Below are 25697 nucleotides of genomic sequence, written 5' to 3' on the forward strand. Positions count from 1 at the left end.
GACTACAATCCTCTTTAGTCCTGAACTAGCTGTTCATCAAAGCAGTTTCCCACAGACTTCTTCCTTTGCACCTCCTAACAATCGTGTGCAGGCCAAGGTAGGCATTACCAACTCCAGGTTAGGAGGGAAGGTGCTGAGGCTCAAAGGGTGAAGTCACTTGCTCAAAGTCACAGATGCAGCAAGGGGTAGGAGGGACAGTCCTGCCTTGGTTGGTGTGAGCCACCCTTGGGGAAAGGTGGGGAAAGTCCCCACTACCACAGTGGGAGAGCACACCCATGTACTCTTTAAAAATCAGGGTTCTAACAGTCTATGCCTACCAAAGCACGGGTGATTCTTATCCTAGTGACTCTGTGCCCTAGAGATCATGTTTCTACCAGTCCCTCCCTCTCCTGATCCCGGTGAACCATGAAGGGAGGCATGAGTGAAAAATGGGAGCCCCAAAGGGCCAGCTCCTCCCCTGCTTGCAGGCATCTTTTTTTTCGGAGCTGGAAAAGATCTTAAGAACCATATCCGTCAGGGTTCTGGCAGGAAACAGATGGCACTCTCAAATTGGGTAATCTGAGGAGAGTTTAATAAAGGGGCCATTTATAAGGGGTGGGCAGGGACTAGGGGAACCACAGTGCAGTGTTCCGGGACCAGTTACAGTGCCACAGTTACAGCTTTAGGACCAAAGGGGTGAGGGAGGAGAGGCTACTGGAACCTTGAGACAGAGTGCCCTGTGAGAGGGCTGCCTGCCAGGAGCCCAGATAAAAGGAGGAGCCAAGAGAATCAATATTTTGGTCCCACTCCTCCTCCACTCCCCACCCCCCAATCCTATTGATTTTCCTTACAGGGTAAAGAATGCAACAGGGGGCCAGGAAGCAAGGGAGCCCATTCATATAGTCCCTACTGGTCAGATTCCAGAGCACAGGGCAGGGTGGAGAAGGCTGGAGGGAAGATCTGGAGCGGCAAGAAGAGAACACCCAGCATAAGAACAAACTGACCCAACCCCTTAACGTGAAAGGTACTGTAACTCCCAGGGAAAGTCCTGGCCTAGAAAATCAGTGGATGAATTGCAGAGTTGGGCTGGGAACTCAATCCCTGGGTGCCAGTCCACACTCCTCCACTCTCCATTTGACCCGAGGATTCCTTTTCCTATAAGCATGGCTCAAACCTTGAAAAATAATCATATCAGCTGGAAACTATTTATGTCTCATTTAGGGATTGTGTATTCCAAAGCTACCCCCTCACCCCCAAGTGGTTCAGTCTACACGACCTTGGCACTACTCCCCAAATGACTACTTTGTTCACACCTGTGTGCTACACCTTTGACACAGGAGTCAGGGTCCCCACAGTTTAAAGGGACCAGCTTGGAAGAAAATACCTTGCAGCAGGCACAGGCATGAAAACACAAATGGGTGAGCACATGTCTGTAGTTCTGTAGTGAAGCTTGGCTGTGGCACAAGAGGGGAAGAAGGAAGTCCCTCCGTCCAACCTCCCGTACAGACAAACAGGCCCCCAACCTTCAGTGAACTGACAGAGCACCCTCCCACTCCACTTACATACAGAAATAGCTGTGCATTGACCCATGAACTGCCCAGGCCTGGAAAAGTCCTCCAGGATATTTTAAAAATCACATGTTCTTCCAAGCCTTTTAAAATTTGACTAGAGAAGTGGCTGGCTAAAAAAAGAGCAAATTATCAAAATCCTTTTTAGAGGCACTGTCTGAGCTACAAATTCAAAATAAAAGATCAAAATGTTATTTGACCCTCAATTTCCTCAGACATTCTATAAACCTTGCTCTATTTATAAAATAAGCTTCCCAATTCTTTGGATAAGAGACTTAGCTCAAGAAAACCATGAAAAGATTATCGATGATTAATCTCATACATATATTAGCATGATACCTCAATATAAAATTAAAAACACCAGAGAACTCTTGTTTGGCTTCCTAATTTTTATATTCATTCATTCCATCTCTCAATGTTTCCTGGGTGTCTGTGTTTGGAGCTGTGGGCAGAACAAAATATAGTAAGACTCAGAGTGGCAAGTGGGGACCAAATCCCAAAGGAAGGTTCTCCCATCTTCTATCTCTTGTAGGCAGTGAGGAGGCACCGAGAGCTTCCAAACAGAGGAGTAATTAGACTGCATCATGCTTTGGCAATTATTTATGCTAGAAATATGTACAGGATGATGATGATGACGGTGATGAGACCCAGAGGCAGGAAGCCTCGTTAGAAGGCTGTTGAGATATTGCAGTCAAGATGCAAGGATGGGCAGAAAAACCACTTTCCCAGAACAGAGAATGTGGAGAAGGAAGTGGCAGAGATTTGGACCAGGTCTGCATGACGCAGCAGGGAGATGTATCCTGGAATGTGGGAAGGCCAGACATGTTTTCTCCATGAAAAGGGGGCTGAGCAGAGAGCTGAGGGCTGAATGCCCAGACAAGGGTGAGCTGTGCTTTTCCTCGTGCCTTGTCTCAGGGTCTGGGGTGGAGCACTGCTCTGGCGAGGGACTGGAAGGGGACCTCTCACCCCTGATGCGCTCCCCCTAATCCCATCTCTGTTCCAGTGGGTCAGCACTAGGGTGAGCCAGCTCTCCCTCGGCATAGCTCTTCACACTGTGAAGTTCTTTCTCAGTGTGGGTGAGAATAAGTACCCTGGGTTTTCCACCTGCTGGAGTGGCCTCTGAAGCTTGATAGTGTGTGCCTCTCCTTCTTCTCCTGGGTGTCTAAAAAGGGGCCCAGTGAGGACTCCCCCCAAAGGGAATTAGTGCCATAACCAGCTTGGCTCTGCTAAGCAATCTGGCTTTTCTCTCTGATTAAAATGAAAATGTCACATAATCAAGTTCAGAGTTTTAGTAAAGGGCCGTTCTGCAGGCAGTCTGACAGGCAGCCAGCCCACGGAGCCAACTTTATTCCACAGAATTGTTCATGCTCAGGAGATTTACTGTACGGCTCTCCTGCCCTGGACAGGCTGAAGGAGAAGTCCAGGAGCCAGCGAGCGTGTGGTAGGGATCTGGTGACGGAGGGAGTGCCACCCAATTACTTTCTGCTTACACTATTACAGCTCACACATGTGCCACTTCTATGAACCAGTCACCCAGTGGCAGCGGCCGCGGGAAGCTGGCTGGTGGACCTGGCACCAGCCGGAAACGACTGCATGAACTTGGCAGTAACTCTGCCCAGCAGTGGCGGTGCCCTGACCCGTCACAGCTTCTCAGCAGAAGAGGACAGATGCAGGGTAGACAGCAGAAAAGGGACAACGGGGCTTCTGTCCCAAGAGACTCTGAGCTGGTGCCTGGGTTGCTATGAAGCCGTTCCATGGTGCACAGACAGGATCTGGTGGAGGTGAGCTACACCCTCCACTGACTGTTTGCCTGGACAGCCTCGCACCAACAAGGGCATCCTTGCCTGGCTTTGGCATTTGACCCTCAGGACCCACATCTGCTCTCTATCTGCACCAGAAATCAAACAAATACCCTACAGCCGCTACTGAGAAGAGAGAGCCTCATTCATCCATCCTGCAGGCTCCTTCCCCGCTCACTGACCACAGGCTCTCACGTCCCGGGCTGCCAGGCAACCCTCCCCGGTTCCCTGCCCCTACCTCCAGGCAGCCTCACACCTCAGGGTTCAAAGCTGTTTTGCGGCAGCAGCAGCAGCTGTAATAACAGCAACAAGGAGGCCTCTGGAGTGAGTCACCATTTCAAAGTATGTGCACACACATTCCCTCATTTGTCCTGATAACTGCCTCTCACCTCTGGGCGGCTTGCGATGGAGGGTGCAGCTAATAGCAGCCTCCCTTTCAAACAAGGTCGTCCTCAGGAATGCCAGCAATCTGACCAGCAGCCTTTTCCCAAGACCTCTCCTCCCTCTCTTCAGAGAACCCACACTCTCCACTCCGCCCTGGTGTTAGTACCCCAGTGGCCCAGGCAGGTACGTGGCTCTCCAATGGCCAGGTAACAGGAATCATCGCCCTCCTCCCCTGTCTCAAAGTCTTAAACAAGCCAGGCATCCTTGCCTGGCTCTGGCATTTCACCCTCAGAGCCCAGAGAGGCCCACATGGGGCCTGTACCTCCTTGTTGCTCGACTTCAGGGGAACGGAGTTTCCTGGAACGCAACTCCCAAGGTGCATGGTAACCCCGTCCCTACAGTTGTGCAGAGCTATGTGCCTGAGACTCGGAATATCGAAGAGGACCTGGGATCCATTAGCACCTGCCACAGCCACAGGTGTCTGTTGAGGAAAGAAGACACAGTGTGTCCCGTGGCTAAAGGGTGACTGGGGACCACCAGGGTGGCCTGGTATAAGACTCTGCCTGACTGTGATACTCCTCATGAGTGGTGACTGTTTGACCCAAGACATAATCTCTTTGGGGGTCTGTGAGACACAGCAGTAGCAGCAGACAGCAGCTGGGGTGACACAGTAGAGAGAGCAGTAGAAACAAGAGAAAGAAGTAGCAAAGAGCCCAGTTTTGCATGCCTGGAAGAATCCCCAGGGTAAGGAGTCCTGGATGCCTAGTGCTAAAGTGATGGCCTGACAGTGGGTACTTAGAGTTCCTGATACATCCTGAATGATGAAGTGTTAACAGGCCTGCTGGGAAGTACAGAGACCCTGGGTGAATGGGGGTGGGGGGGCTGTGGCTGGGACCCAGGCCTGAGTTTCCCCTTGTCCCTGAGGGTGTGCCCAAGGAGCTCCTAACATACCCTAACAAACTGGGCACACCTCTTAGAGGCTGAAAAAGATTGATTACAATAGGAAGGAATTATTACCAGAGGAACAACTGAGCTTCCAAGATATTAAATGACTTGCTGATACAGCCACTGATGGCTGCTCACCCATCAAACATTCCCTTGCCTCCCTTTCCAACAGAACCCTGATCCCTTTAGGGACGACAGTGCGTGCAGCTGAAACTTCTCCCACAGAACCCCTTACACCTAAGTGGCCACATGGACTTCTGGCCAATCAGACATAAGCTGAGCATTTAGGAAAGAGCTTCTTGCTTTCCTGATGTAGGGATTGGCCCTGATTTCTACTCTACTGCTTCTTCCTGCCTCAGATACAGCAGGCATCTGCCACCATAGGAGGAAAGCCACATGCCAGGGAGAGTATAGGTAGGAAGGTAAGAGATTGAGTCCCTAATGACACTGTGTGAGCCCTGCACTGGCTCCTTCCAGAATTCTCATTGTGTCTGAGAAATAACTACTTACTTATTTAAGCCACTCTCCGCTGGGTTTTTTTGAGTTTTACAGCTGAATGCATTCCTGACTGATATACCTGCCTACTCACAGAGCTGCTGGTAAATGGCGGGGCTGGACTCCAAGCACTGCCTGTATAAATCCAGAGCCTACCTTGCTTGTTATCCACAAGGTAGCGGGCAGCACTACCTCTCGCTCTCAGGACAAGGGGTCTGCAAATTAGATGCCGTATGTAAAGCACTTGACACATCAGAGCAGATACCCAATAAATATTAGCTACTGTTACTACTATTATCATGAGGCCAAGTATGCTCCAAGCCACTTGAAGCTCCTGTTTTAGTATCTATGACCACAGCGAGTGGGAACCCAGAAAAAGGTGTCCTTCTTTCTGAGGAAAAGAGAGTGAGGAAGGGTTAGGTCCTTGGGCTTACCAGGGCTACTGGGAAAGGGGAGGTTGTGCACTGAGATGGTCTCCCATTCCCAGAGCCTGCTTGTCCCCTGGGAAGGGCAGCACAGATATAGAGTGGGCCCTGCCATCATTAGAGGGAAGACTCCCTCTCTGTTCCTTCAGTCTGGACCCAGCATTCGCAGAAAGCCAGACAAAAGCCCTGAAAGGGCTCAGTCAGGGGCAACAGGCACCCTAGCAAACCTGAATCATTTCTCTTCCTTCTCCAGACACAGAAGTATGTCTCCTGAAACCAAGGATATTGCTGCTTTTACAAGAGAACATTGGAAACAATCTAAATGTCTAACAGTGAGGGACTATTTTAAAAAGTGATGCTATGTCCACAGAAGAAAATGAATATTCTGTAGTAATTTAATATGATATTCTCTAAGGGTTTTTATAATTTGGGAAAAACTCTCATGTGAAAATAGCTGACATATTAAGCTATCCATGTGTTATATTTTCCATGATCCCCTTATGACATTACACATACACATATATAAGAGAAATCCAAAAGGCAAGAAGAAAAATTAAAAAGCTAACAATGATTAACACCTGTAAGTTGTGGTATTATGGATGACTTCTTCATCTTTACACTTCTGATGTTTTCTATGATTTCTACAGTTTCTTTTATAACCACAAGAAAAATCCTTATAAACAAACTGAAGAAAGGGGAAAGTGTATTAGTGACAGAAGTTATTACTACTTGGACAGGATATCTGGCTTCAAAACACGCTGTTTGCTAACAGCCAGAAAGCAGACATTTCAGTGAAATACTTTTAAAATGGAAGAGCCTCTGATGTGGCACTCCTCATTTCCCAGCAAAAGAAAAAGACCACCCCCCCTTAATTGGGGCCTGGGTCTATAGGCACATCCCTTACTCCTTTGAAGCGGCTCTGATCTGAGATCCCTCTCACTGGGGATCCCTGAGAGAAGACCCTCCCTGTGAAAGACCATCTCTGCCAAGTTCACAGAGCACAGATATCTGAGACACCCGGAGATGGCGTCCTGGTGTTCTGATGAGGTTGGGATATGGTTTCTCTCCCTAATAAGATGAAAAGTGAATGGATGCTAAGAGATATGTTTTCTCTGCAGCTCAGCTCTCTGTATAACTAGCACTCCGTAAGCATCAAGCCTGAGTCTTTCGAACTGGGGCTAAGCCAGCCAGCAAACCACCACAGCCACGGCAAATTTACTATGGAAGTGCTCCGGGCTACCTTTCTTTCTGTTCTTCCTCCCAAGGAGTTTGTGTTCCCACACCATACAACTTTTTCAGCCTATCATTTCTTTCCCCACATCAAACACTTGGACCCAGTGGTCTGGAAGTAACAATATCTCCACTATCTTTCCTTCACACTTGACACAGCAGGCGTCCACCCTGGACCTGGATGCTTAGGATGGAAAGTTAATTTTTCATCGTACACCCAATGGTTCGATAGATCGTTTGGGACTTTGATCTTTGGGACCAAAGATCAGAACATATCAGATATAATAACAAAACCATTAATAAAAACTCACGTGGTAAAAGATACTCTTTTCATACAAAGAAACTGTGTTGTTCCACACAGTTTTAAGATTCCATTTCCTTGCACCCAGGAATTACCAGAATGCTATCAGCATTCTGTGAAGAGTCTCATTTCAAATTCAGATTATTCAGACTCATCTGTGACAGATGTAGAACTCCCAGATTTCCACAATGTGTTGTAAGTTTTCCCCTATAACCCCCATCTGGCTTAACATCACCATCAGTGATTTTTTCAGAATGTGAAAGTTCAACAGCTTGAAATGTTAAGACTGTAAAAAGCAGCATTATCACCCAGCAACAGCTCAGAGCTTTGACACTTGAATATGGGATTTGTAATATATCTAACAGTACAATCCAGACTTGATGAAGAAAGAGTTGGCTAATAGAGTACAATAATATTGCAAGAGGAAATATTTACTCTGTTTGAGCAACGACTTCTTCAGGCGGCCATAAGATCACAGAATGTTGGAACTGGAAGGGCCTTGAGATCCTCTAATCTAATTCCTTCAAATTGAAGCCGGGGCCTGGGCACCCCTCCAAGGGAGCACATGACTGGAATAAAGCCTTACAGTGAGGAGTGGGTCGGGGCTCCCATTTGGACTTCCCGCATTTCTACGTACCACTAATTAACGTCTACGTTAAAGCATCCGTCTCCTGGCCTTGTGCAAAGACACAATGTCTCCCACCTATCTACTGAATAAAATCCAAACCTGGTTTTCAAGGCCTTGGTCTCACCTTTCTACCTTTATTCCACACTCTCCAAACACCTGCACAGGCTCCTTTCTGCACCTGGGATACCACCTCCTCTTTTGAGGCCCTCTGTCCATTGGTATTCAGTATATCCCCTCCTCTATGCAGACTCCATGGTTCCTCCGACATAAATATGCTCTCGTTCTCCTGAACAACCACACCAACTTGTCCCTATCTCTACTAGAGAATGTATCATATTCTGCACTCTATTATTGGTTGGTTTGTTTTATATCCTTCATCAGATTCCAAGTTTCCAGAGAACAGGGAAAATGCTTGATTCATATTAATTAGTTAATTATTCCATGGTCCTTTGCTTATCTGCAGTGCTTGAAAAAAATCAGAACAAATGTGATCATAATATGTTTTTCTTGTCTATAAAGGCAGATCCAATAAAGGTTCAATTCACTGCACTGCAGTAATTCTGTATGCATGGTATCAGAAGCAAACTTCTTCCTCACTCTTTCTCCCCAACATTTTGTTATGAAAAATTTCACATACACAACAAAGTATGTTTAAGGCCACCTAGATTCTACCATTAACATTTACTTGACTGTACTTACTTTATCACATATCTATACACATATTCATTCTTGTATTCATTCATTAATCCATTTAATCTTTTTGATGTATTTCAAAGTAAACTACAGATATCATTCTACTTCCTCTAAATAATTCAGCATGTATATCATTAACTACAGTTCGATATTCATTTTTTTTCTCTTGAGGTAAAATTTATATTCAATGAAGTGCCCAAATCTTAAACGTATACACACTGAGTTTATATAAATATATATACCTGAGTTAAAAAAATCCCACTCTGCCATAAGGAACCACTGTTTTGATTTTTCCCCACACCATAGATTAGTTTCAACTATTCTAGAATTTCATACAAATGGAACCAAATACTAAATACTAAACACTTTTTGTGGAAAGCTTCTTTCACTCAGTTTTTTAGTTTCATACATGTTGCATGTATTAGTAATTTTCTCCTTGATATTGCTAAGTAGCAGTCCATTGTATACCACTGTTTCTGTATCCATTTTCCTACTGATGGGGACACATAGGCTTTATAAGTGTTTGTCAACATAGATTTCAATTTCTCTTGTGTAAATAACTGTGAGTAGAATTGCTGAGTCAAATAAGGACATATTTAGTTTTATAAGAAATGCTAGAGGGGTGCCTGGGTGGCAGTTAAGTGTCTGACTCTTGATTTCAACTCAGGTCTTGATCTCAGGGTCATGCGTTCAAGCCCAATGTTGGGCTCTACAATGGGCATGGATGGAGCCTACTTTTAAATAAATAAATAAATAAATAAATAAATAAATAAATAAAAAATGCTAGAGCTTTCCAAAGTGGTTATATCATTTTACATTCCTACCAACACTGAGAGCTCCAAATTGTTTGTGGGAAGGTTTTTGACACTGAATTAGAATTTTTTTTATAGACATAGGGCTATTCAGATTTTCTGTCTCATCAGGTGTCAGTTTATTTATTTTTTTTAAATAGATTTATTTATTTATTTGGGAGAGGGAGAGATAGAGAGAGCACAAGCAGGGGGAGGGGCAGAGGAAGAGGGAGAAACAGACTCCCTGCTGACCAGGGAGCCTGATGTTGGGCTTGATCCCAGAACCCTGGGACCAGGACCTGAGCCAAAAGGAGACGCTTAACCCACTGAGCCACCCAGGTGCCCCCAGGTGTCCGTTTTTCAAAGAATTTGTAGAGTTCATCTAAGTTGTGGAATTTTTGTGGCATAAAGTTGTTCCTAATATTCTTATTAATTTTGTAATGTCGGTAGGATTGATAACACCTCTTTTACTCTGGTTCTTGGTAATAAGTGCTCTCTCTCTATCTAATCAATTTTACTGATCTTTTAAATGACAAAGAATTTGGATTTACAGTTTTTCTCTACTTGTTGTCTATTTTCCAATTTATTATTTTTTTCTTTCATAATTGTGTTTTTATTGATTGTTCTAAGGATTAGTACACACATCTAAGGATCAGTACAGACATTTCAGTTTGTACACAATTCTTAATGTACATACTGAAAATCTAAAAAATCATGTAGTTGTGATTCTTTTCTAAAACTTATTTATTCCAGTGACCTTCCAGCTTAAAATTTGAAGGCAAATTTTCCTTAACAGTATGTCAAGTGCAAATATCTTCAAATGTTGATACACTACTATACTGTTAAATCCCATTAATTCACAATTTAATATCATATACACTACATACTCAAATTTTCAATCTCGCACAGCACATTAACAAGTTACTAGGAAAACTGGACTACCAGACCAAGATGTTACAGAGTGCAGAAAATTCTGACAGGGAGAGCCAAGATCAAGGAGTGGTTTTCTTTAGGAAACAAGTCTACCAAAAGCGACATGGAAATAGAAGTAATTTAAAATGTTCAAGACGTATTAAGTGCCCGACTGACTCCAAACTGCCATTTAGTATGCTTGGTATTACAGGATATAAAAACTACCCCATCTATGGAATGTTGAGCTGACACACAAGACTATCAAAGCCTCCCATATTCAATATTTCACTATTCTCTGGTTGTACCAAAACAAAACAAAACAAAAAAACAACAACAAATGATTTCACCTCCTATAAAAAAAATTTACACTTAAAAAATGGGATGAGGTGGGATTCCCTCTTTCTTAAAAATGTCTCTAGAGCTACTAAAAAACTTCCATTTATGAAATAGTTGATAAAAATATTTCTCGGGATTGTACAAGAAGGAAGACAGGGACCACTGACAAGACATGGTATATGATATTAATCAGATGGCTTCTTTCTCCCTGCTTCATGAGAGGCTGGACTCTCCTCATTTTTAGTTTCTCTGTTTTCTGCAGGTAAGTCTTCTTTCATTTCTTGGTTAGCCACTTCAGCCTGTCTTCCCTTTGCTCCCCTTTTCCCCTTTGTTTGCACTTTTTTGTCTGAAGATTCACCCTCTCCTGCTGCCTTTTTTGGCTTCGTTTCCACTTTTGCAAGAGCAGGTTTAGCTGACAACCACAAAAACCTTCTCTTGGGCTCCTCTTTCGCTGCCCCCTCGCAGGAGCTGACCTTCCTCTTGGATATCGTGAGGGGGGTGGGCGAGTACCCAGTGCCTGCACCTGCGGGGCTGAGGCCTGTGCAGAGCCTTCAGGAAGCTGGGCTGCCTGGCTGCTGCAGCTCCTCCCTACTGCTCTTATCTATTTCATGTCCTTCTTACTACTTATTTTGGATATTTTTCTTAAGAGGAAACCTTCAGACACTGAGTTTTAGACCTGTCTTATTTGATAAGGTAGCCCATGACCATATGTGGGTATCTAAATTTAAATTAATTTAAATTAAATTAATAAAAAATTAAAGCCACATAGGATTAGTTAGTGGCTATCAGACTTGACAACACAGATATAGAACATTTCCATTGCCACAGAAAGTTCTATTGTACAGCACACTTAAGACTTTTCTTTTGGGGGCATCTGGGTGGCTCAGTTGATTAAGCCTCCAACTCTTGATTTTGGTTCAGGTCATGATCTCAGGGTCATGAGATCGAGCCCCCGGCCAGGCTTGGTGCTCAGCACAGAGTCTGCTTGGGATTCTCTTTGTCCTTCTTCCTCTGCCCCTCCTCTCTCTCTCTCTTAAATAAATAAATAAAATCTTAAAAAAAATACCTCTTTATAAAACAAACATTTAAAGCTCTAAAATTTCCTCTAAGTAGTGCTTTAGCTGCATCCTATAAATTTTGATGTCATATTTTCATTACCATTAACTAAATGGTTAAAACTATTTTTGAATACCCTTTTGATTTCTTCTTTGAAACGCAGATATTTAAAGTGTGTTCCTGAATTTCCAAATATTTGGGGTTTCCCAAGATATATTTCTGTTATTGATTTCTAATTTAATTCCAATGTAGTCAGAGGATATATTACATTCTCTACATATTCCAAATTTTTAAACTTTACTGAGACTTGTTTCATGGTCCAGCATTTTTACCAATGTGGTAAACATGTCATGTGCAATTGAAGAGAATGTATATCCTGTTGTTCTTAAATGTAGTATTCTACAAACATCAATCTGGCTATGTCTTCATCTATGCCTCTTGCCGATTTGTGTGTGTGTGTGTGTGTGTGTGTGTGTGTGTGATTGACCTATCAGTTGCTGACAGTGGGAAAATCTCCAACTCTGAGGTATTTTTTGTTTCTCCCTTTAATTCTGTGAATTGGTATATAAGTTGCAGCCCGGTAACTTTCAGTTGGCTAGTATGAAATAGAAACTTTGGCTAAGAGATTTAACAAAGAAGCTTCTGGTATCTCATTAATACGCTGAAGTATACAATGAACTATGCTGCTTATTTGGTTGTTAACAGTTTACTGAGACCCTAAAGATAACTGTTTCCTCTAGAAGTTTTCAAGCTCCATGTCTTTATCTACTTATAGATATATTTTTCAAATTTGCTAATCTGAACTAATTACAGGAAGGAGCAATTTGCACTTTAAATGTTCTTTAAAAAGTGTGCTTTTAGTTCCACCTCTGGTCTGGCCAAGGTAGCTCCTAGTGGACCAATTCTCCTGGGAAAAGCTATACACTCCAGACAAGATATAAAAACAATTGCCTGAAGGCACTGTAGAAAGACAAAAAATAGGGAGATTCTGCAGGAGGGCTGAGATGTGGGACAAAGGAAAAGACAGAGATGTGTTTCCCAATTTTACGGCTTTTAGCCTGGTGGCAGGCTGTGGTCAGTGCCAGGCTGAGTGGCTAAAACTCCAACAGAAAGCATGCAGTCTTTCAGAGACAGATTTTGGAACCACCACAGCCACTGGAAAAGTGAAGAGGGAATCCCAGAAAGAATAGAGCCAGAAAGAGAAAGCCTCAAATTCTGTGTAAAAACTCTGCCTGAATCTCCGAAGGCATGCATGCACGGGGCAGACTCTAAGCAACCTAGCTAAGGATAAAATAATGAGCCAACAATTGAGATGCTTAGCCCAACAGCCAGGGCTTGTGGTTTTAGTTCAACCGAGGTAATTGCTAGGTAAGGCAAAAAGCAAAATAAATAATAGCTACCCCCCCCACAATAAACGTCTTCAGAAGAATATAATAAAATCCAGAGTCTCCATAATGTAGTAGTACAGTGTTCAAAATACAATCTGAAATTATTAAAATACACAGAAATAGGAAAATGCAGGCCACCCTCAAGAAAAGAGACAATCAATAGCAATCCCAAGATAACCCACATGTTGCAATTAGCAGATAAGGATTTTAAAGCAGCTATTATAATTACACTCAATGGCATAAAAGAATACATGAAATATACACAAAACCTTGGCAGAGAAATAGAGACTACAAAAGAGAACCAACTGGAAGTTCTATAATTAAAAAATATACAAAATTTTTAAAAAAATCAGTGGATGAACTTAATAGAATGGAAATGATATTGGAAAGCATCAGTGATCTTGAAGATAGATCAATAGAAATTACCCAATCTGAAGAACAGGGAGAAATAAAAGATTGAAAAAAAAAAACCACCTCAGAACATCAGACCTGTAGGACAATATCTAAAGGTCTATCATAGCGGCCAACAGACACATGAAAAGATGTTCCTAACATCACTCATCATCAGAGAAATGCAAATCAAAACTACGATGAGATATCACCTCATACCTGTCACAATGGCTAAAATAAAAAACACAGGGGCACCTGGGTAGTGCAGTCATTAAGCATCTGCCTTTGGCTCAGGGCGTGATCCCCGCGTTCTGGGATCGAGTCCCACATTGGGCTCCTCCGCTGGGAGCCTGCTTCTTCCTCTCCCACTCCCCCTGCTTGTGTTCCCTCTTTCGCTGGCTGTCTCTCTGTCACATAAATAAATAAATTCTTAAAAAAAAAACACAAAAAAACAACAAGTGTTGGCAAAGATGTGAAGAAAAAGGAACCCTCTTGCACTGTTGGTGGGAATGCAAATTGGGGCAGCCACTGCAGGAAACAGTAAGGAGGTGCCTCAAGAGGTTAAAAATAGAATTGCAGAATTACCCTACAACCCAGTAATCATACTACTGGGTGTCTACCCAAAAAAACACTAATTCAGAGGAATAATGCACCCCGATGTTTATAGCAGCATTATTTACAATAGCCAAATTTGAGAAGAATCAAATGTGCATCAATAGATAAATGAATAAAGAAGAGGTGGCATATATATACAATGGAATATTATTCATCCATAAAAAAGAATGAAATCTTGCCCTTTGCAATGATATGGATGGAGCAAGAGAATATAATGTTAACTGAAATAAGTCAGAAAAAGACAAATAACCATATGATTTCACTCATATGTGGAATTTAAGAAACAAAACAAATGAGCAAAAGAAAATCAGAGAGAGAGAGATAAACCAAGAAACAGACTCTTTTTTTTTTTTTAAAGATTTTATTTATTTATTTGACAGAGAGAGAGATAGCCAGCGAGAGAGGGAACACAAGCAGGGGGAGTGGGAGAGGAAGGAGCAGGCTCCCAGCGGAGGAGCCTGATGTGGGGCTCGATCCCAGAACGCCGGGATCACGCCCTGAGCCGAAGGCAGACACCCAACGACTGAGCCACCCAGGCGCCCCCAAAAAACAGACTCTTAACTATAGAGAACTGCTGGTTACCAGAAGGGAGGTGAGGGGAGGGGGGATGGGTGAAATAGGTGATGGGGATTAAGGAGGGCACTTGTGATGAGCACCAGGTGATGCACAGAATTGCTGAATCACTATATTGTACACCTGGCACTAATATGATGCTACACGTTAACTATACTGGAATTAAGACAATAAATAAATAAGTCTATCATAGGTATAACCATAGTCTCAGAAGGAGAAGAGAGAGAATGGGGCAGAAAAATATTTGAAGAAATAATGGCTGAACAGTCTCCGTACTTGGTATAAACCTAAATTTACAGATTTAAGAAGCTCAATGAACTCTAAGCAGGATAAATAAAACCAAAGATAAAGATAGGAAAATTCTGAAAGCAGCCAGAGAAAAAGGATAAATTACGTAAAGATAAAAATGATTCCAGTGGCCACTGACTTCTCATCAGAAGAAGCCAGAAGATGATAAAACAGCATCTGGAAAAAAAAAATCCTTAACCCAGAATTCCATATCCAGTGAAAATATCCTTTATGAATGAAGGTGAAGTAAATATACAGTATATTTGTCATATCTTTTAGTCAAAGCTTTCTGTTTTACACTAAAAGTTGGTTAGCTATGCAGCAGTTTGCACACCAATTTTTAAAACACATATTTTTAAATGAACAGTAATTTTAAAAAATCATGTGAACTGGCGGCGGGGGCGGTGATCAAAACAACCTGTCCTCAGGGGGCGCCTGGGTAGCGCAGTCGTTAAGCGTCTGCCTTCGGCTCAGGGCGTGATCCCGGCGTTCCGGGATCGAGTCCCACATCGGGCTCCTCTGCTGGGAGCCTGCTTCTTCCTCTCCCACTCCCCCTGCTTGTGTTCCCTCTCTCGCTGGCTGTCTCTCTAGGTCAAATAAATAAATAAAATCTTAAAAAAAAAAAAAAAAAAACAACCTGTCCTCAGTTTTTCCTTTAATGGTAAACAGTGGGTAAGAAGTTATTTCTACGTAATCTGATCTAAGTCTGGGAATCATTTACATTCCACCAAGATTTCCTGGTCTCAACAGTCTCTTCTCCTCCCTCCTTTCCCACAAGTATGCCACTGGGAAAGTGAGGAATAGTTCAATGTATGCCTCTTAACATTATTCAGACCTAGAGACAGAATGCAGAACGGTTAAAAGCTCACCTGCTAGGAGTTCAAAATGAAGGGTGGGCAAGGTATGAGGCACAAGAAAAGAAAACAGGCCAAGGTAGCCTGCAAGGACACACTCAAGTTGGAGAATAACTGCAAAAGGTTGAGACTGAGTCAATATATGCATTAGAAATCTCAATCTGAATTAACATGTTTATTGGACTTGTTACTTCAGAAATAGTTTCCAAGAGAGCTCTGGAAGTGTGACCTTCTCCTGCACATCTGCTCTAACTTTTATGAGTTCTCTTAATACTTTTTAAAGCTGCTGCTAAGTGTAAATTTTTGTTCAAAGAAGGATTACCAAACAACCTGTTAGCAACACAAAGATTCCCTTCATACTCGCCTTCCTTAAACCTAGAAGCAGACTGTTTTCCAAACTGTTAACATCCCAAGCTGACTGCCAAACACAGTTATTAACTAGCCTCTGACAGTCTAAACAACAGCTGTGTGCTGTCCTGCTAAAGGACAGCTTCACCCATACAGTGACTCTCCAAAGGTCAGCTGTGTCCTGCAGCAGGAAGTCCACACCACGGTTGGTGGCACATGCCGGCATAACAGAACAGTCTATGTTTGTCCCAATTCCCTTTCCTCCCTTTTGGCTAATCTTCACTGGTCATAAATGTTCAGCTCGCCTTGCACAGGAAGCGGGGGCCTTAAACTTCATCCTGTTCGCTCACTGCAGTTCTTGCTCTTACACAAACTCTTTTCACTGAAGATCATCTTAGAGTTGCCACTGAAAATAGTGCTGATGACAAAGGACCAGGAGACAAAGTAAAGCATGTATCTGGAAGCAAGCACATTTAAAAAATATTTATTGTCAGGTACTGTTCCAGTGCTTTCTTACAATATCCCCTCCCTCTCCCATAAAGATCATCCCTCCCAGTTACTAGGTAGGGAAGCTGCAGGTGCTCAGAGCATTTACATGAACCGCCCATGGTCACACGGCTTTGGAGGGACACCATGAAATGATCCAGTTCTCTTTAACTCAAGTCCAAGGGTCTTTCTACTCTGGCAACCTTCAGGAGTACAAACACCCTTCAAAATTCCAACTAGATTAAAAAAAAAAAAAACTTGTCACATTGATGGGAGGTAGGTGGAAAGTTGATTTAAAAATTTACCTGGAGGAGTAGATGCAGAGGAATAGCTAATGTCATTTCAATAATAATAATGTAGGACTTTCTTTTGCAGATACAAAAAAACGTGTTCTAAGGCTAATGCATGAAACTGTAGTATTTGTTTACCCACATAGTGCCTGGCTGATAGCAAGCACTCAATAAATGTTAGCTATCATTATTATAATATGCTAAATGCATTATATATCATCTTAATTTAGCTCTTTTTTCATAGGGACACTTTGAGGACAATTTTATTCCCATATTACATATCAGGAAACCAAGGCACAGAATTTAAATAACTTGCTACAGGTCACAAAGTATGGACTATCTGGAATCTGAACTAAGGCTGTCTGATTTCAGAGTTAAGGATGTTATTGCATCAAGGATATTAATATCAAAAGCCTGGAAGAATCCAATGTTCATCAATAGGGGGCTTAGATAAATGAAGGTGCATCCTTATAAATATTTCTGAGAATGAGGTAAATCTATATAATATGAAAAGATGTCTATAATATATAGATAAGGTGCACCGCATAGGTTAGATCTTATTTTTGTTAAACAATAACCATATATGTTGAGTCATGGTTGTTTGCAAAGATACATGTGTGTATATGTATGCTGCATACATATATGTATATATTTGTATATATTATATAAAATTGTATATACATACGTATATACCATCCTTTTCCCTATGGATGGGATTAGGATGGGAGAAATCCTTTTCTAACATACTTCTGTATTATTTCGATCTGTTATAAGCATGCATTACTTTTGTGATAAACCAATAAGATTTTTAAAAATGGCTCACTATCTAAAAAATAAAACATGTTCTTTTCAAAGGAAAATACTTCCATAAACAGGTTAAACCGTGGCTAACTGAAAGTGCAAGGGTCCTCCCCAACTAGGAGCTTAGTACAGTCATTTCCACCATAAAATGGCACTCCAAGCCTGCAATAGAGGACAATCTGGGCTCTAACGCAGACCCATGTACACAAACAGCTGTGTCCTAGCTTGTGGCTGGCCTGGTGCCCTGCACACACCTGTGTGTAGGAGTAGAGAGGCTCTTTCCTGTGCAGTCACTTCTTTCAGCCAGCGCTGGTCATCAGGAGTTGAGTATAAAGAATTGAATGGCTGCTTAAACATGGCCATGGTCTGGGTGGTCCAATTCTAAGACACTTGGTGAGTCCAGATGTGGATTAGTCTGGTCTGGGATAGGTCCCAGGTTTATGATAAGGCACCTGCAGTGAGCAGTGGTGATACTAGAGAGAAGGTTACCCTTGGGAGGGAAATCTGGTCCAGTCTATGTTTTCTAGGTTGATTGGGTTGGTCATCCCAGGTTGGGCCAGCCTGGAACCCTTAGTGCCACACCCCAACTCCAACCTGGGCAGTGGTGAAAACAGGACAGCCTGGTGTGCCCACTGGTTAACTCTACTCCCTGGGGCTGCCCTTGAGACATACTGAGTCACACCAACAGGCTTCATGTGGTGAAAAAGTGGAATCGTCATCTGTTGCCAGAGGCAGATGGACGCATTTTTGGATAGAATTTCCTTGAAGCTGTCTCAATAGCAAAGTGGCAAATTGTTTTCTAAATTCATCTATGAAGGGGATTTTCTCCTTCCTTCCTCTGCCCCTCCCTCCCTCCCTTCCTGTTAAGAGGCACACAGCCCTGCTCTGTCTTATAACCTCACCTGAAACTTGGTATGACTGGGGCAGGAGACAACCTAGTCACCTGCCAGGGGACAGGAAGGATATCCTGTGACAAGATACCTGGAGACAGAGAGCCTAGATCCAGTCAAGACTTTGTGTGCCGTCACCCACCACACGGGTGATGCCTGTGCTGGCAAAAGCTTGTTGAACGATGCAGGCTTGAATTTCCCAGCAATGGCCAAACTCTGGACATTTTATTATTTTTTAAAATAATTTTCATTTTTATCAGAGCAGACAAAATTACATGGTTTAAATCAAATTTCTGAAAAAAATACTGAATTAAAAAAACACTAGGCAAACACTTTCAATGCTTTTAGTTTTTTAAAAAACCAAATAATATGTTAATATTGCCATTTCTTGGTTTCTCTATTTATTCATCTATTAATTTTGTTATGATAATCTAGATTTCAGCTCTTTTATACAATCTACCACATTTTCCCTTCCTTTTCATTATTACAAGAAAGAACTTCTCACTGAAAAGTTTACTTTGATTTTTTTTTCTGTGTACCATTTTTTCCTTGGCGTTAACATTTCCCTTTTAATATTTCATTTGTTTAATCTTCTACGCACTTTTATTCAAATTCTTCTAAACACCCTGCCTGAATTATCAATAAATATTATTTTCCAAATGGCCAAATGTCAGATAATCTGTGAATTCCAAAACAGCTGAGCCTGTTTTATACACATTGGGCTTCTCTGCACTGTTTTCCTGTGTTGGTTCCCTGCCTTCTGGATTCTGTTTCTTTCGCCTTTTTTATTTATTTCCTCATTTTGCTGAAGTATTTAGTCTGGTTGTTTCCTAGAAAAGTATCCACAGGAAGCAAAGTTTTGAGTCCTTGCAGACTGAAAAATGTCTTTGTTCTATCTTTGCATTTGACTGAAAGTTCAGCTGAGTATAAAATTCTGGATGGAAAATTTCCCCCAGAATTTTTGTTGACTTTGTTCCATTGTCTTCTAGCTTCCAGTACTGTTGTTAAAAACTCTGATAGCATTCTGATTTTCATTCTTCTGTTTGTGACAAGTTTTCCCCCTCCAAAAGCTTTTATAATGGAGTTTTGAATGTTGATGACAGTAGATGTGGGTATGGGTAATTTTTTTTTCATTTGTTGTACTTTTCTTCTTAAGATTTTATTTTTTTAAGGCATCTCTATACCTAATGTGGGGCTTGAACTCACAACCCTGAGATCAAAAGTTGCATGCTCCACTGACTGAGCCAGTCAAGTATCCCTCATTCCTCGCATGTTTTAATCTAGAGCACCTTGACTTGATCTTCATTTCCGAAATTTCTCTTGTATTTCTTCTTGGATAATTTCCTTCTATTTCTGTGTTCTTTTTCCTTGGAATTCCTATTAGTCAGACACTGAAACTCCTGGATGTGCCATTAAAAATGTTTAAATATTATTCTTCCCTTATTTTCTCTCTTCATCTTTCCATTTTACCTTTTGGAAACTCCCTGATTTTGTTTTTCAGTCTTTCTGTCATACTTAACAAGTGTTTTAGTTACATTTTTAAAAAAGATTTTATTTATTTATTTATTTGAGGGAGAGCGAAAGCGAGAAAGAGCAATAGGGAGTGAGAGAGAGAGAGAGAAAGAGAGAGAGCACAAGCAGGCGATGTGGGAGAGGGAGAAGCAGACTCCCCGCTGAGCAGGGAGCCCAATATGGAGCTTGATCACAGGACGCTGAGATCTGACCTGAGCCAAAGGCAGATGCTCAACCGACTGAGCCACCCAGGTGCCTGTTAGTTAGTTACATTTTTATCTTCCAATATCTCCTCTTGTTCTCAAATATGGTAATTCACCTTTAAAATGCTAATTCACTCTTTTAAAACTTTATTATGAAAAATTTCAAACGGATTGGTATTCAAAATAATGCCTTACACACACATGTGCTCGGTGAGACTGTACAGTCAGCGTCCTTCCTCTACAGCACAGTGTGGTCCATGTCTTGCAGGGGAGGTACCGCATGAATAAATACAAGTGATAACTAGCTAAGGCCTCCTGGCTGCTGCCTGCCACCCAGCCATCACGCTACTAGCATTCTGCTCCCCTGCACTGCTTGGACAGGCCACAATAAAAATCTCATATTTTGCTCTCATTTATAAATATTAAAAAATTATTTATCTTCAAAGACCCTGAGGTAAGACTGTGTATTTCAATCCAACAAAATTTTCCTGGGCCTCAGCCATTCTGGGGACTCAATCCACAGCAGCTTCTTGCTAAGGCAAACAGAGGCCCACCAAGTGCAGAGGCAGAATCAAGGGTTTCAGCCTGGCCTGGCCCTCTGCAGCTCCCTCTGGCACTCTCCCTATCTGTGCATCTAAAGGCCCCTGGTTTGAGCATCATCTCCAAAACGTATGGGCAATAAATGAACTATCCTGGCTCCTCCCAGGAGATGAAAATAACGTTTGGCCTAAAGATTGTTCCTGAAACAAACTGGTTTCCTAGCGTCTAGAAGCTTGAAACTTAGGTTGTGACAAACACCCAGCAATCTGCTTAAATTGGTCAGTCCTCTTTTAAAGAATATCGCACAACTCAAACAGGGCAGTCCAAGAAGTATTTTGGTAGCACATGAGATCGCTTGGTAGGTGCTCATGGACTAACATCTACCCTCCAAAAGAAATAAGCCGCCAGGACTTGGTTTTAGCACCCTTCTCGGGCCCTTCTGTGCTGAGAATCTGAAGTACGGCACCACTGTGTCAGAGGCACCAAGAAAGGTTAACTTAGCTCTATGACTACAGCAAGGTGATGCCTTGACAACCCTCTCAGTTGAGTTTTTTAACAGAAAAGTTTGAAAAACATCTAATTTCAGAGATTAATTCAGCTTTGTATCTCTTTAGAGACTGAGGCAATCTTACTTTTAGCTTAAAAACATTACCAAGGAGTGAGAAAACACTGGCAATATGGCTCATATGAGAAAAAATTTCATACCTCCCATTGGTGTTAGCCTGATAGTAAATGTCGAGAGATGTTTTTCCTGTTGTCAAGCCAACATGTGCCATAATGGGCATGCATGGATCTCCCGGACCCAAACTTTACGAAGCCTTAACTGCTGCTACGTCTGTCATCTATCACACCCTTCCGTCCAGCACTAACACATCTTTTCAAAGCACCTTCTCCCCCACCTTTGGCTCTGCTCAACTGCGTGGTTACAGCCTATTATGTAACTGCCACTTCTCAAGAACCAAAATGCTGAACTGCTGTGTATTTCTTAAATTATGCAAGGCTTGACCTTATTGCTAGGAAATACCTGGCATATTTTCATTGTCTTCAGAGGTCCAGGCAGCATTTTGAAGAGCTATTCCCACCTTATTAGTCATTTCTCTGATGGAGGGAATTGATAACTCTTTGACTGATAACTGTGTTGAGCCATTCAGTCACGCCTTTAGCATCTTGTGATTTCATCAGAGTTTCCATGAAACAATGATATAGTAACCACAGTCCCTTACTGAACACTTACTATGGGCCAAACACTGCTTCCAGGGCTTTACATACACTGATTTGTTATCCTCATAACCATCCTGTGAGGTAAGAATTATTTTTATTTTTATAACATAATTGTTTTTTATCATTTTTATTCTCACTTTCTAGATGTGAAAACAGAGGCAAAAGGACGTCAAAGGTCATGCTGCTGGAAATGGTGGAACTGAGATATAAACACTGGGAGGCAGCGTGCCCGGAGCCTTGCCCTAATTACTACACAGACCGCCTTTTCGCCTTGGCATACTGGCCCAGGGCTGCACGGACTGGGACTCGGAGAGCTCGGGGCACATGTTTGGGTTTGGTTTACTTGGGTGTCCTTTGGCACAGACAGCTGGTGGGCCGCAGAGGCTGGGCATCCGCCCTTCAGAAGGTGCTCAGAAACCCCTCGGCAAGTGGGCTGTTTCTAGTAAGAATTACACTACACTCAATATTTTGCCAAGGTGTGCCTAAAAGTACTTTGAAAAATAATTTGTCTCCTGGGGCCAAATGGCCAAGCACGTCGAGGGCGGGCAGCGGCTGGGGCCCAGGCCAGTTTGAGCCTGAGAAGGTATGCAGGCTACAGCCCAGAGCTGTTGCTGGTACATTCTGGATGGGAATCTGGTTGTGGGTTAACCCAAATGTGCTCCTAACATAGGAAGCTTCAGAAAAGCTTAAGAGTGTCTACAGGGGCAATATCAGGGAGCTCAAAACAGAAAGACACAAATTCTATTTCTCAAAGGGTGATCTGAGGATCATCCAGATCAGGGTCGTGTGGAGAGTTGTCTTTGCTTTGTTTGTTTAATGAGGAAACTCAGGTTCTACTCCCCTCCTACTGAATCAGACAGTTTCCCCCCTATTGGGCTTAGAAGTCTGGAATTTTAGAAATCTCCCAGGTAATTCTTTTTTTTTTTTTAAATTTTATTTATTTATTTGACAGAGAGAGAGCACAGCACGGGAAGCAGCAAGCAGAGGGAGAGGGAAAAGCAGGCTCGCCAAGCAGGGAGCCCAATGTGGGGCTCAATCCCAGGACCCCAAGATCATGACCCAAGCTGAAGGCAGATGTTTAACTGACTGAGCCACCCAGGTGGCCCTCCCCAGGTAATTCTAATGTACTCTAAAAATTGATAATCATTGCTTTAGGTCTCTGGGGCTTCACATCCAGGTATCACAGGAAGTCTGTATTTTTTTTTTTTTAAGATTTTTATTTATTTGACAGAGATAGAGACAGCCAGTGAGAGAGGGAACACAAGCAGGGGGAGTGGGAGAGGAAGAAGCAGGCTCCCAGAGGAGGAGCCTGATGTGGGGCTCGATCCCATAACGCCGGGATCACGCCCTGAGCCGAAGGCAGATGCCCAGTGATTGAGCCACCCAGGCACCCCAGGAAGTCTGTATTTTAAAAGCAAATTTCAATTCAACATGTAGCATTTAGGTCTGAGAATCAGCGTTCTAGTTTCAGCTTAATTAACATAACAGCTTGCTGGTTGACTATGGGGATGTCCCTTGGCCTCTCTGAATCTTAGGCTCCTCATCAGTAAGATTAGGGGACTAAGTTCCTCCCGGCTCTAAATCTTGTGCTTCCACCTAAGTGTACCCAAGTATACTCATCACACCTAAGCAACTGACGGGGTCCTAAAAGGGATGGTCAGATGAGTACCTAGGGGGCCAAACATTAGTCAAGATGGGCTGAAGTAGGGCACTAGGCTTTCACAGAGAGGGGGGTTTGGGAATGGGGGGGGATTGTCCTAACAGGGGCATCACAGTGAGGTGACAGAGACCCAGATGTGAGGATGTAGGAAAGTGAGCTGGGAAGGAAATAAAACATGACTAAGAAAAGGGAAATGTTTGGAAATAAGCATGGGGAAATAAGATGGTTCCATGTTAGAGAAGCCCTTGAAAGTCTGGGGAGGGGATGTGATATGTGATATGATGGAACCTACCAAGAGAAGTGACAATGGAAAGTGACATTTGGGGAAAAGGACTGTGTTGGCTTATGCAGGATGGGAAGGGTGGGAGAGGAGCTGGGGCAGGCCTGGGGGCTCAGCTAGGGAGAGAGATTTATGACCCAGAGGACAGGCTTATTGTAGAGATGATGTGGCCTTGACCTCGATCTATGGCAGTAGGAACAGGAGGGGAAGGATATGTCAATGGGAAAAGCTCCAAGCCCCTGGGATCGTGGGTAGTTCTTATGGTTTTTTGTTTAGTTGTTTTTGCTTTTTGCTTATCTGTAGTTTCTGTTCTCTCTGTAGTGAGCAGATATTGCTCTGTGCTAAGAAAAAGAAACATACAGTTCAGCATTTCCTCTGGGAACCCAGCAGACAAAGCTCCACCCCTTTGCAGCTCAGCCCTTCCTCTCACCAGCACATTTCTCTTTAGAACCCCCTTTCTTGTATTATTTGCCCACTCATCCGTACCCCTTTGTCCCTGCCCCTTGTCCCTTTGCTAAGAGGCTTCTACAGAATATTCCTTCTCCTTTTCTGGACAATTCTCCTGCCAGTCTCTTGCACTGCAAACCTGGTTTTGCCCATCAGCCTCAAGGACAGACCTTCTGGATCCCAGCATCCTGGGCCTAAGGAGGGCAAGTCAGTAAACTCCCTTTTCTCTTGCGATGGCTCCAGAACAGGGTTCTCCCAGCTTTCCTCATCAAGCCTTCTCTGAGGAGTCATCCTTCTTTCTACCCTTGAAACCAATCTCTCAGTACCTGCCTCAGAACCTTCTTCTCCAGAGTTCCCATCACCACCCTGGGGAAATGCTCCCATCCACAAGGAAGACCACTGAAACTCCCGGCATCACAACCCTGACCTTCCCAACTTCTACAACCATTCCTGATACTCTGTGGCCACCTAGCCAGACCTGTGTCCCCTGGAACATGTCAAACTCTGAAACCCCACTTTGAACATGAATACCCATCCTCTGGCTTCTTGGATATCCATATTCCAACTCAATATTCAGTTCTTACCACTCTCTCTAATTCTCTTTCCTCCCAAGCATTCTGGATTCCAAGGCCAATTATGTAAATTGCCCTCATCAGTATCCTGAATTCTGTCATCCTCCGAAGCTCTGCTTCGCCTGCTGCACCACCGTAACACCTGACACCGACTGCGCATTCTGCTACAGAAAAAGTGCTAGCCATACCACCAGTGGTATGGTTTCAAAAGTCTCACTAGGCCCCCAGTCACCTCAGCTGCCTACACATCCCACATCCCTCTCATAAGGCCAACTTTAGGAGAGAACTACCTGCCTCAAGACCCCTGCTCCACTCTCATTTTCCACTCTTGGCAAATGGTCTTACCTCCGATTTCATTAAGAAATCGGCAGCCATGAATGTTCTTATCTCCCTCCTCTTTGGCTCTGAGCGTCTTCATATCTCCAGTTGTCTTTTCTTCCCTTCAGGGAAGAAATGTTGTCCTGCTCCTTTAAGGTTAACTTCTGTGTCTGAATCCAGGCTCTCCTGTCTTTCTAAGGGCTTTACTCAACTGACTGTCCCTTCTTTCTTACAGCTTCAAGCTCTCCTTCCTTCCTGGCTGTTCTCCATCAGGCAAGAAAAATGCTTTGACACTCCCCTCCCCAACCACCCTCTCATCTTGTGACTGCCAAGCTCTTTAGAAAGTTTTGCTATTTTTGTAGATATGAAGCATGTTCATGCAAACATTTTAAACAATACAGAAGAGCAAAAAGAAAATAACTATTACCCATCATTCTACCACCCATAGATAACTTCTGTTAGAAATTTGGTGGCTGGGG

The 25697-nt window shown here is 43.0% G+C and overlaps 2 protein-coding genes across 3 annotated transcripts in view; both read right to left on the bottom strand.

Moving 5' to 3' along the window:
* The window catches only part of CTDSPL (CTD small phosphatase like), a 112839-nt gene that overhangs the window by 64540 nt on the left and 22602 nt on the right, over positions 1–25697 (bottom strand). The gene's annotated exons all lie outside the window — the stretch shown is intronic.
* On the bottom strand, positions 10496–25318 carry LOC103681310 (non-histone chromosomal protein HMG-14-like). Its single transcript, XM_040636572.1, has 2 exons — positions 25246–25318; positions 10496–11024 (listed from the first exon to the last, which is right to left on the bottom strand). The coding sequence occupies exons 1-2, from the start codon at positions 25316–25318 to the stop codon at positions 10672–10674; spliced, it is 426 nt and encodes a 141-aa protein (XP_040492506.1). The 3' UTR covers positions 10496–10671.

Source organism: Ursus maritimus, unplaced genomic scaffold (assembly GCF_017311325.1).
Source record: "Ursus maritimus isolate PB19 unplaced genomic scaffold, ASM1731132v1 scaffold_20, whole genome shotgun sequence".
In the NCBI taxonomy this organism is placed as follows: Eukaryota; Metazoa; Chordata; class Mammalia; order Carnivora; family Ursidae; genus Ursus; species Ursus maritimus.

Excerpts from the sequence above, each read along its gene's own strand:
- LOC103681310 (XM_040636572.1), bottom strand. The coding sequence starts at position 25,318 with ATGAAGACGCTCAGAGCCAAAGAGGAGGGAGATAAGAACATTCATGGC. Across the intron at positions 11,025-25,245 it reads ATTTCTTAATGAAATCGGAG|GCCTCAGCCCCGCAGGTGCA; the intron begins GTAAGACCATTT and ends GGCTCTGCACAG.